General features: G+C 33.1%; 1 protein-coding gene across 1 annotated transcript in view; it reads right to left on the bottom strand.

Moving 5' to 3' along the window:
- Positions 1 to 2,251: 2,251 nt before the first annotated feature.
- Positions 2,252 to 12,060, bottom strand: part of LOC110849004 (glycine receptor subunit alphaZ1) — a 55,223-nt gene continuing 45,414 nt past the window's right edge. The window contains exons 11-16 of the mRNA XM_022096379.2: positions 10,172 to 10,209; positions 10,071 to 10,088; positions 9,970 to 9,982; positions 9,606 to 9,760; positions 4,607 to 4,801; positions 2,252 to 4,535 (exon numbers count right to left, since the gene is read on the bottom strand). Coding sequence (XP_021952071.2) covers positions 4,455 to 4,535; positions 4,607 to 4,801; positions 9,606 to 9,760; positions 9,970 to 9,982; positions 10,071 to 10,088; positions 10,172 to 10,209 — 500 coding nt within the window. The 3' untranslated portion in view covers positions 2,252 to 4,454. The remainder of the gene's footprint in view (positions 4,536 to 4,606; positions 4,802 to 9,605; positions 9,761 to 9,969; positions 9,983 to 10,070; positions 10,089 to 10,171; positions 10,210 to 12,060) is intronic.

Genomic DNA, 12,060 nt, shown 5'->3' with positions numbered 1-12,060 from the left:
AAGAGAGACTGTTATGTTATAAAATAAAGTAGGCGTCATCATCATCATAACTTTTGACTGGGGGCACACTTAGAAATTTTGGGACCCAGCATGATGTCAATGTGTCGGCTTGGTAGGTCAGTTTTGATGTGATTACAAAAGTTTTAACGATACATCTATGTAACTTAAGTTATTAGGGTGTCCCAACTTTGCAAAAAAAATCGCTTTTTCAGCTCACGATTTTTTCGCTCTTTTTGTAAACCGCACTGCGCATGCGATTCCGATCTTTTTTCCGCTTTTTTCGCTCCAAAATAAAATCTACTTTAAGATGATTTTTTCGCTCTTTTTACTACTTTGAGTGAAAAATCAGTCTCTCGGAGACATGTTTAATGGGATATCACCCGATTTTGATGCCCTATGGATATGTTGCAATAGCAGGTGAGTGTATGGAAAGTGAAGGAGGATTTTACTCCATGGCCCCACCTGCGTCCGCCACACCCCCTGAAAAGCATTGCAACCAGTAAAACTACCGCATTCAAACCTTTGCCAAAAATCTTACTTTTATCCCATTTTAATAATTTTTGGATTTACATGATCTTAGATAGTTGATTTATCATATCCAACATGAAGCAAAGTTAAATTTTAAATGAAACTCGAAAGTTCCCTGACCACCCATTCTCTTCTAAGTATTCAAGAGATTAAAAATCGGGACAGTCAAGTATTGATCGAAAAAAGTGGATTTCAGATTTTTTAGCTTTTCGCTTTTTTAGATTTCTTTTACAAACTTGGGAGACCCTATTATTATAAACTATTTTTTTGAGTTTATGGCATCAAAGTCTCACAAATTTTTAGAATTGTCCAAAATCAAGTTCTGAAAATAAATTCACCTCAATGTAAAAAAAACTGTTTTTACGAAAAGTGTCTTGTTTTTATTTAGCATGACTTTATAATTTAATGAATTTAAATACGATATATTTCGTGAACTCATAGATTTTCACAAGCAATTTTTCTTAAATAGTAATGTATTTCTGTTTTAGAGCAAAGACGTGAATTTAATGGTTAGAGTTTGATTTTGGATAATTCTAAAAATTTGCGAGAGTTTGATGCCATAAAGTAAAAAAAGTATTTATTTTAATAATTTAAATTGAACAGGTCGGTATTGTATTCCTCGTACATAATTTCTTCTCCAAATTTTGTAAGTTTTTTTTTGATATTTACAAAAAATTACAGTCTACATATTTCCAATTAGTTTTAAAGTTTCTCACGAATTTTTATCCTGTCAAATTTCACCACCTCATTTCCAAGAGTGCATATTCCCATACGTGGGTGAAAGATGAAGGCGAATTCTCCATCAATTTCTCTACTTTCTCCATTATTCAGTACACAGACGAACGAATGACTAATGTCCTTGTTTGACGTGGCGTCATTTAAAATGGCTCTTTTTAACGGAGGTAATAAATTCCGGGGAGAGAAGTGGAGGAGGACAAGGAAAATAGGATCTTTTATAAGTTTAATTTCACGGCTTAATGTTTTCCCAGGGAATGATGATTACCTGGTTTTACGAGGCAACGAGAAACGAAACAATATGACCAGGTTTTATTCCTTCGAAAAGGTCCAATTACCACGGGAGCTGCTTTACGACGTGTTTGTTGTTCTTCTTCCGTCTCGGTCCGAAGTTGTGTGTGACATGTTTAATTTTGAAGATTGCGGAAGTATTTATTTACGTTTTGTATTTTGGGTGACAAATTGTTTACAAAATTTGAGGGATGCTTATAAAATTTGGACGCGTGGACATCCTGTTTCATTAAATTAATAGTAAATTCCGAGTCAAGGTTTATTTCAGGAAGTTGTAAATACCTGCAGATCAGACAGGTGGATGTTTCCGTGTTCAAGCTCTAACTAATTAATTTGTGGACCACGTGACTTATTTGACCCACAAAATTGTGCATTTTCAGATGACGAATAATTAAAAAAATTGGGATGCATTTTATTTTATAATGAATCAGCTTTTTCATAGTTTTGGATCTTATAAAAATTTAATTCTTCCACATTTACATAATTATTAATAACTTGATGAACAAACGCAAAATTCACAGTACATAGTTTTCGATAATTTGAGTATGTGTTATTTCTAAGAATAATAATATTTAATAAGTTAATTAGTAAACTTTAGTCGAGATTTATCCCAATTTTTAGCAAGCGAACCCTTGCACATGTCAGGATTCAATTATTTAGTAACGTTATATACGCTTCAATTACATACATGTTGATGTAATAAGTAAGATTTAGTATTTATTGGTCAAAAATAATCATCCAGTCATTCACATTTTTGTAAGACACATTTTCTCGTAGCAATTAAGTATGATGAGCATTTACGAAATTTACCATTAACAGATGTACATCGTTCATAGGCTGTATTTATGCATGCTCTTTGATAATGGGCATGATTTAAAATACACTAAAAACAAGATGGTAACAAAATCGTCACCGCATGTACATGAATAGTCACTTTAAAGCTCTACCACGCTGGTAAACATTTGCCTCCGGACACTACCGAAACTTTCTGCGAAATTCAAATTTGACACCTTCCGGTTAGAAATTGATTAAAGCGTTGTAGCAATTTTGAATCTGGCCGAAATTATGTATTGTTGGATCGAGTGACAATTTTTTTACCAACTTATTTTGAGTGTAAACATAAACAATACACTACTTAAAACTAGTAACTTTATATTAATTACAAATACAAAGAGCACCAAAAATTGTATATTTTGCTGTTCCACATTTAATTAGAAAGTGGCCCAAACTGTATATAAAAATTGTCATGTAAAGAACATTCATTGCTGTATCCTATCAGCCACAAGGGTAATAAATCGAATCAAATCAAAGTCAATAAATTTGCCCAAAAATTCTGGAAATTGTAACATTTTTATATGAATATATACACCTTAAAAATTATTTCGGTCAATATTTAAGGTACCACAAGAGAGTTGGCAAGGAATTATACCACTCACTTTGATTGTAATTTTCTCAGAAATTATAGTAGGTAGAAATTTGGTTCAAATACAAATTTTGTAAAAAATATACTACTCTAAATTTTGGTAAATGTCCCCTTTTGCTGTTACTTATACTTACGTATTTATAGCCAAAATAGTCGAACATGATGAATTTTTTTTAAAACGTCCTAGCGTCCAAACCATACGGAGCACAAATGTGGAACGACTCCCACATCGTGCGAAATAGTTTTACATGGGGAGCATAATGGGTCTCATTTCCATATTGTCTTCCATACTTTTCGAAATAGCATTTCTATACTTGCCCCTCCATATTATTTTATGTTTCTGAGGTCAAAAATGGTTCACATCTCATTACCTGACACAAATGAGCCCACAAACCGATTATACACCCTGCGGAAATATATAGTGACTCCAAATAACAACCATTATGACCTCAAAGTCCTCCCCCTCCATCTCGGGGAGCTCTTAAAAATACCCCAATGCCCTTGTTTCTATGCGGAGCTGTACTTCATGTCTTGACTCATGTTCTCTAAAAAATCATGTTGCTAAGTCCATAAAAAACTGAAATATTCAACCTCTTGTGGTACCTTAATAAGAAATAATAAATTTGAAAAAATGCGAAACATTGACGTCGAAGATTTAAAATCCATAAACAATGAGTTAAAAAACATACTATTCGTAGGGGAGATCTTGGCAACTGCTCCCAAGGAAAAATAAAGTAAATTTATAAATTTTAGGTTCCTTGTGTATATTTAATTATGTAATTATTTACGTAAATATCTGTATATTTAACTTTCCAACATGACTTTGTCACCATTAATTATATTACGAAATTAATCTAGTGAAACGAGGACCTTAGATATCAACAATTTTACTTAATCAGGGTACTATTTTTAAAAATATATTTATCAAGCAACAAAATCTGTACAAATATAAATAAATAATTAACTTACTTCCAACCAGTGACGACTCTACCGAGAAGTTTATCTATTATGTAGTTCAATAACTATGTAAATTTATTTAAAAAAAACACCATCGGAATTAAACCTTACAAATAATCAATTTAACTTTATAAGTTTCCTCCGTTGAGTAAGTAAAGCCCTCTTATAGCTCGTTTCGAATACATGGCATCATCCATATCCTAAGTACAAATATCACACAGTGAGCCAATTCACTCAGATTTTTAGAAACCTTTTTTACACAGTTTATAAAATAACGAGACGCCTTCAATCTCTCTAAATCTTCAATACAAACATTTCCAACCTCATTTTCCTTCCAATATTTCTAAACTTATCAAGTTTTCACGGATTTTACAAACATTCCTCCTCAATTCCAACTTGGTCATTAAATACATTTCATAATATACGATTACTTAACACGATTTAATGTCTTATCACAAATTGTGTTCCAATTTTTTTCGTTTTCATAATTTTTTTCCAAAAAATCTCTCCCAGTATTCGGCTACGTCAACAAGTAGTACGGCCAGTAAATAAAGTTGAAGATTAAGAACGCGCAAGGAAATGCGAATCGACAGGTCTCATCCTGCAAAAAAAAAGAGAAAAATCAGTCAAATATTTGTATAAATGTCCAAATTCTTATATTAAAATAATTACAATGTGTCTCGCTCTGGCTTGAAAACTGAAAGAATTTCTGGAGGATAAAGGCTCCACAATGTTGATCCCTTCGACGGGCATGATGGGATGGTCCGAACCTAGGTGTGGGGTCAGATGGTGTTGTGCCGTCCCTTGAACGAACCTTGCTTCCAAATGATTCTTGACAACCATGCCGTCATCCCGGCGATCTTTTACCTACGGAGAAAGGAGAGGATTAAAATTTAAATATACTTACATTACATTCATCAAAAGATCAAAAGTCTAGACTTTTAGAAAAGAAGGTCACCCGTTTTATTGAGCATGCATAATAATCTTTTATCCGTTGAGTGATGCAATTCTTGAAATGGTTAGGTTACGAAAATAAAATCTGCCTAAAAGATTTGTAAAGAATTTATTCGAATTGAAAGAGGTCGCTATTATTTGGAGACAGGTTTTAGAATTTGGAGAATGACACTCTAAATAGTGTGTGCACTAAATAATTTAGTAAGGATTTGGTGATTGACAAAGTAATGAATTCTGTAGTAATTTGACAATTTGATTAATTTTCTCGGGAATAAATTTAAAATTTGATTAGTTTTCTCGGAAATATATTTTCTGCAGCACGGAAATGACTAAATTTGTAAAATGAGTTTCTGTCTAATAACAAATCCTTAGTGTGTCCTATTTATACTGGTAACAGTTTTGGTACTAAATACATATTTCACTATGTGGATTCATAAGTATTTATGTGAATTTATTACCAAATTGGTAACGGAATAGTGCATTATTTAGAGTGAGCCCACCCACCCAGATGTAAAAATACCACCGGCCGGTGAAAGGAATGGTGGCATTATGTGCTACTTCACAAGGAGAAAGTTGAGCACTTAAAGAAGAAGTTCAATTTATCAAAGGCAACCAATCCGTATTTATCAGATCGTTGCAAGTCTACTAAACCAGGACGAAATGTCCGACTCAATTGGCACATTCATACAGAGAGAAAGACGTGGAGAAAGTAGAAAAGGATTGAATTGAGGCACTCATCGACTCAAAATCAGGGTTGCCTTCGTTTTTCTCGCTTATGTCCGTATTAAAAATTGTACCCATTCATGTCAATTTTTTTACCTCTCATTTTGTAAATATCTAAACTTATCAATATCAAAATAAAAATCAATGTCAAAGTTGTTCATACTTTTCCATAATTAATTAATTGAACATTTTTATTGCTTATTTTTACTAATTTGGCAGCAATTCCGTCAAAATACATAAAAATTTAAGTAAACGTCAAAAAATTTGAATATCACAAATTTTAAAACATCAAAAATAAAAAAATTAATATTTGAAACATCAACAATTTAACGGGGCATTATAGTTTGCTCTGGCCGCTCTATCAGCCAATACAGTCTCTCGCTCAATATTTCTCCCGTATGTTACCCCATGCATTATTTTTTGCACAGGTTTTTGATCTTGTAATTCGAAAACCGAGATTAAATGTGCACTTAAAAATGTGAGACTTGATGTATTACAACTATTGATAGTTGCGCAACAAGGGAGCATGCCCTTTAAGGAATTGATATGCTACTTTTATTTATATTAATCAATTAATCTCGAGGAAAACAAAATTTTGATGGAAATTGATATTTGTCATTTAATATAAATAAAAGTAGCATATCAATTCCTTAAAGGGCATGCTCCCTTGTTGCGCAACTATCAATAGTTGTAATACATCAAGTCTCACATTTTTGAGTGCACATTTAATCTCGGTTTTCGAATTACAAGATAAACATTTTGCAATTTTTCCTGATTCGTCTCAACTCGTCATAGAGTATGTGTGGTGGGAAGCCACCACCACACATACTCTTCCCATTGGAAACCACTAAAAACATAAACAACTCCAAAAACTTTTTGCAGTTTTTTTCAAAAAATTCAAAATTCCCACTGAAACTTGTGAACTTTTTACCCCACCGAGTTCATCAGTTTCGCCACTATGTGATTTATGAGGATTGGTTTAACATAAAATATTGTCAATTCTTAAAGTATCACAAACTATTTGGCGTCAACTCGATCAAAATAAATAAAAGTTTAAAACGAAAAATTGAATTCACAAATTTAAAATCTCAGAAGTTTAAAATCCTAACAATTTAAACCATCAAAAACGCAGTTTACACCTGAATTTCTTAAATATCCATAAATTTCCGAACCCTGCCAAAAATTAAACCCAGCACCCTACTATTACACGTCCCACTCGCATTTCCTTCTAATACACGAGCAGAAAGAAAGCATTCATTTCGTTTCACGTCATTTAAAACTGAAGTGGTGAAAGTAAAGTGAAAACCGTTCAGTTTTATGGAAAAGATCAAAATGAAATAAAAAATGATTCGAATGTTTGCATGATTTCAATATATTTTACTTTCTCCTCCTGATTTTGACAGATGACAGTGACACGACCACAATCAACACGGCGTGAAAAACAAGGAGGACATTGAGCAATGACTGGAGATCAATCAATTTCACACCAAAGCGAGTAAAACAAGCTCCCCTTCTGTTTTTTTGTACGGGTTGAGAAACTGATCAAAATCTATTTTTTCTCTTTCCTGAGTGACAGCCAACTTGATTTTTGGGTGGCTGAATAATATCTCACTTTTTCCCACTTTGATTCATTCTTTCTTGCCGAAAGTTTGAAAAATGGTTGGGTTTTGGGTAAAGATCGAGCCACTCCGGACATGCTAATGACGGGAGAAACAGTGGGGGTTCGTTCTACTGATATGTGCTTTCTCTGAGATATGTAGAGGAAAGAACCTTGGTGAAAGTACACTAAATGATGTGGAAAGAAAATTGAGTAATAAATCAACTAATTCGGCTTTACCGATTTGGTAACTATTTATTGCTGAGTGGTGGCAATAGTTAGTCACCAAATTCAGGAATTTGTGATGAATTTACCTATATTGCAAAATAAATAATTTGGAACTTATAACAATGTTTTTTACCATGTTTTTTTTACAATGTGTTTTAATGTAAGTAACAACAATTATCCACGAAATCCAAACAGTGAGAAAGTAGAATCTGAATTTTTATGACAAATCAATCTCAGTTTGTATTATTTTTTTAAAGTCGTCTAATTTCTTTATGATTATCAAATCTTCACTCAACAAAATTCAAATTTGTAAGTTACAAACTGCGGTTACAATTTATAACCGCAGTGTAATGTGAAATAAATTCTGAAAAATGTGCGGATTTAACGCCAATGTATAAATTCGCACAAAAAATCCTAACTTTTTATAACAAAGATAAATTGTTGGAAGCAACATTCGTAGCAAATAATTACTAAATGAGGATGCATAATTACAATACAAGATCTCCATCAATTATTATATATTTTGTCTAATAAATCATTACCGTAGACATAAAAATATTACGTACACGGTAACAATTTTATTACCAAAATTATTTAGAGTAAACCCAACAGATTCTATTCCTTCCCAAATACCTCCTATACCCAAGACTCGATCCATCATTAAACCAAATATCTTTTGACACTCGGAAAGGAAGCAGAACACACCGGAACGAAGAAGTGAACAGGATAATGATTCTTGAAAAACTTCCCAAAACACAAAACACGATCTTATCATCACATTTCTCATATACGATATCCACAAACCATACAAACAACAACTAACATGAATACAAGGAAAAAAGTAAAGTGACATGCATCCTTCCCCTAAACTTTTCCCATTTCCTATCATCTTCTAACTAACAAGTAAGTTGACGGAAAATTCAAATCAATTCAACCTCCGAAAGGAAATTACGAATCATTTCAACAATTTCGTCTACATAGATTTGAGGAAAAGGAAATCGGATATGCATCCCATTTCCTGTCGTGAGTTGAATTATGTCTCCGTGTTATTATGCTAGTTCTTCTTCTCCTCCATTTCTCCGGTCTCCCTGCTAAGAAAATATTTGCACAGGGAGATACATTTTCCATGCTGGAAGTAAGACCACGCCGAGATAATGAGTTTGTGCAGACGCTACGCTACCCGATAAAATAAAACGGGTTGGGCAAGAAGACTGTAAAACGGGTCGAAATTGCGGAAAAGAGAGCGAGAGCCATTAAATTGACGTAAAGTTACAGCTGCGTTTTACACATATGCTTTCGTAATATGACATGACCAGTGGCCGCGGAAGGTGTGGGGACGTCTGGGGACATTAACATTGTAGGATGGGGGAAGGGAGGGGTTTATATAACATGGGGACATGAGGGGGACATCAAATAACCGTGGGGACATTGTTCCGCGGCCATTGGAAAGGACAGTGGTCAGACAGAAGTAAATTGTGGTGGTTGGTGTGTGCGTCCCTTGGCTGTCGTGGACTGGACATTATGACGCAAAGTAACATAATACTGTGTAACAGGGATGACAGGTTTAGGAGAATTTGCAATATAAAATTTTACTGGATACGTCCCACACGTGTCATTTCCCTGTTTTGCGGTTTTCCCGTCAAGTCAATCAAATGAACAAATTCGCAGTCCGCGTTCTCTGCTTTCGGGAGAACAAAGGGATATTCATGACGAAAGTGTACATATTTCAGGCGAAAATATTTGTTTCGCGTCGTATGATAGCTATAAATATATGTAATGAGAATGCGAGTCCAGACTAAAAATATATTAATTTAGATGTGCAAAACAAACACCACCCACGAAACTGATAATCTATTTATATGTACTTTACTCTTTGATGCATGTTTGATTTATGGCGTAATTATGCATAATTATTTAACCTTGGTTGACACATAAACGTATAATTTGTATCATTGAATACGATTCTAAGTGAAGAAGACAGCTTCTGATTTTAGCAAATGTTGCCTTTTGCGCACACCAATTTTTTTGAGGTCTACATCACAAATAAATAATATCCGGATCTAAAATTATCACAAATCTGGTGTTGTCTCACAAATAAATAATCTTCTGATCTAAAATTAACACAAATCTGGTCGTGCAAAAAAACTAAGGAACTTGCGTCATTTTTACCTTGTGTATTAGATTTGACGTGTTGTTTGAGAAGTTTTCCGTTGACGTGTAGTGTCTCAACTCGCTGCGAAAGTTTTTGCGAAAGTTTTTGCAACAGTCCTTTCTCCATAAATAATTGACCACAGTGAATTCCAAGAGTGCCAAGAATACGAAGGCTGAAATCAGTAGATAAGTACATAAATAATTAAATTCCTAATAAGAAACGGAGGAAAAAGTCAAGTCATATGTAACGACAGTTGATACACATGCCGATAAATAAATGTCAAAACTATTCACGTGTGTAAGAAAATTGAAATTTCTTAAAAAAACAAGGAAATTAACATCACAAATATTTTATAATATCCAATATTTATAATTTACTCACCCGTACAAGTACCCTTTATTGGGGAAAAATGAGAAATTAATTAAAATTTCATGTTTTAATTTGATTAATTTAATTTCTACTTATATGTAAATCGTACATACCATCCAAATATCGATCGCCTAAAATTTTTGTCAGAAAAAATCAATCGTTATCAAGAAATGTCAACTATAATATATGCATACACCCAATAAAAATTTATTACCTTGACGTACGAAGCTTGTGGCAAATTTTCTTGAATATCTGCAAAAAAATTATAAGTTAAAACAGTTTTACATATCTACACATGTACATATTATTTAAGTATGTAAACTGGGTAAACTTTCTTCACCCGGTTACACATACATGCATCGAATTAATGTTCCATACACATCCATACTTTATGCAAAGTACAAGAAACCAGCACGTGACGAGCATAATAATAACTTGGTAATCTGATTTATTGTGTAGAAGTAAAAAATGTATTTAACACTCTAAACAATGTGGTAACAAAATTGTCACCGGGCGGATACCGCGCTCGTGGCAATAATTTTTTTCAAAAAATTCAATCCCACACTTTGACACGTAGGTAACAATAGATTACACATCTAATTTGTGTAATAAGTAAACACTTTATGTACAAAATCCATTATTGGCGTTAAAGTTCGCACTTAATTTGTTTATGAAATTAATGTTCCACCACCCTTACAATTTGTAACTTACAAACTTGAATATTGGAGAAAGTTACAAAAAAATCGTTACCAACCTCACAGAAATATATTTGTAATTCCTACATTCTATTTATGACAAGATTATACTTTATTACCATACTTTTTCGAGTGAATTTCCACATGCACTTTATTTTTTCGAAATTCCGAATTTTTACTAGTTTACGGGTAAAAATTCATACAAATAACATAAAAATAACAGAAGCATAACACATTTTAAGACATTAGGTGGTGAATAAATGTAAGGAATATTCCTAACATATAAAATGTCAGTGCGTTATAATTATATATAATTATAACGCATTGACATTTTGAAATTATGTATACATAATTTCTGCCATCTTTTATCCCGAAGAAATTAAGCGAATTAAAATATATTTATCGTCCCAAATACATAAATACTGCACTCCAATTTTTTACCAAATTATTTACAGTGCTCGAAGTATAATAACAAGATCACAACGAGGATGATACATCGGAGAGAAAGCAGAATCAATTTAAACTTTTGTCATGTGTCCCCGTCCTGTCCGGAGGAGGAGGACACGTGGACAGGTGGGACAGATTTCAGGAGAAAAACCATTAGCCATGTGTCACAATAAATAACAATTTCAATCAAATTGAACTATTTCATTTCTCCAAGTTCACGGTTGGGTCAGAAAAAAAGTAGGATCTAAATCTACTCACTTTCTTCTCAAACCCACTTTTTTTTGTCGGACTTTCTCCTCAAAAACGTAAGTAATTCCACTTGCTACACAGATACGATCCACTCACTCAACTGGTTGTGGTTTGGTTTGGTTTACAAATTTTGGAGGAGAAAGTAAAGAAATTGAGAAAGTTTGTTTTTCCTCGCAGGATGAGTTCCCATCGGTCATTTTATTTTCATTTTTCACTTTCTCTCTCTCTATCCTCCTACACGCCCTCAATCTTCTCTTCACTTTAAATTATCTCGCTCGTACAACAGGTAACGTAACATGAAAGTTTGATATTTTTTTGGGGTAAGTGGAATTACGAGAGGAGAGATATTCGAGTTAAGGGAGGAGAATTTTCTTCAATTTTTTATTACTTTGTGTGTAAGAGTCAATTTCAATTCATAACTTAAATTTGAAGAGATAAATTGTAAAATATGAGTTTTATTAGATTTTTTTGTAGTACGGGTGTTGGAAATAGAGTAGGCTACGTAGTCGAGAATGAGTTGAGAGCGCCGCGTAGGTATTTTAAGTGAAAATTATGCAAGGCGTGTTTTTCCCCTCTTCTAAAAAAGAGCACACTTCGTTCTTAAGATTTGGCAGAGTAGACATATTTTTTAATGTTTTCTCTATAATTGTTAATTTGATTAAAATTATAAGTTCTTTGTAAAAGTGATTTTAGTTGAATCATAATAAATTGT

The sequence above is a fragment of the Folsomia candida genome, unplaced genomic scaffold (genome assembly GCF_002217175.1).
Source record: "Folsomia candida strain VU population unplaced genomic scaffold, ASM221717v1 Fcan01_Sc004, whole genome shotgun sequence".
NCBI classification, from domain to species: Eukaryota; Metazoa; Arthropoda; class Collembola; order Entomobryomorpha; family Isotomidae; genus Folsomia; species Folsomia candida.
This window is presented reverse-complemented; position numbering and strand designations above follow the sequence as displayed.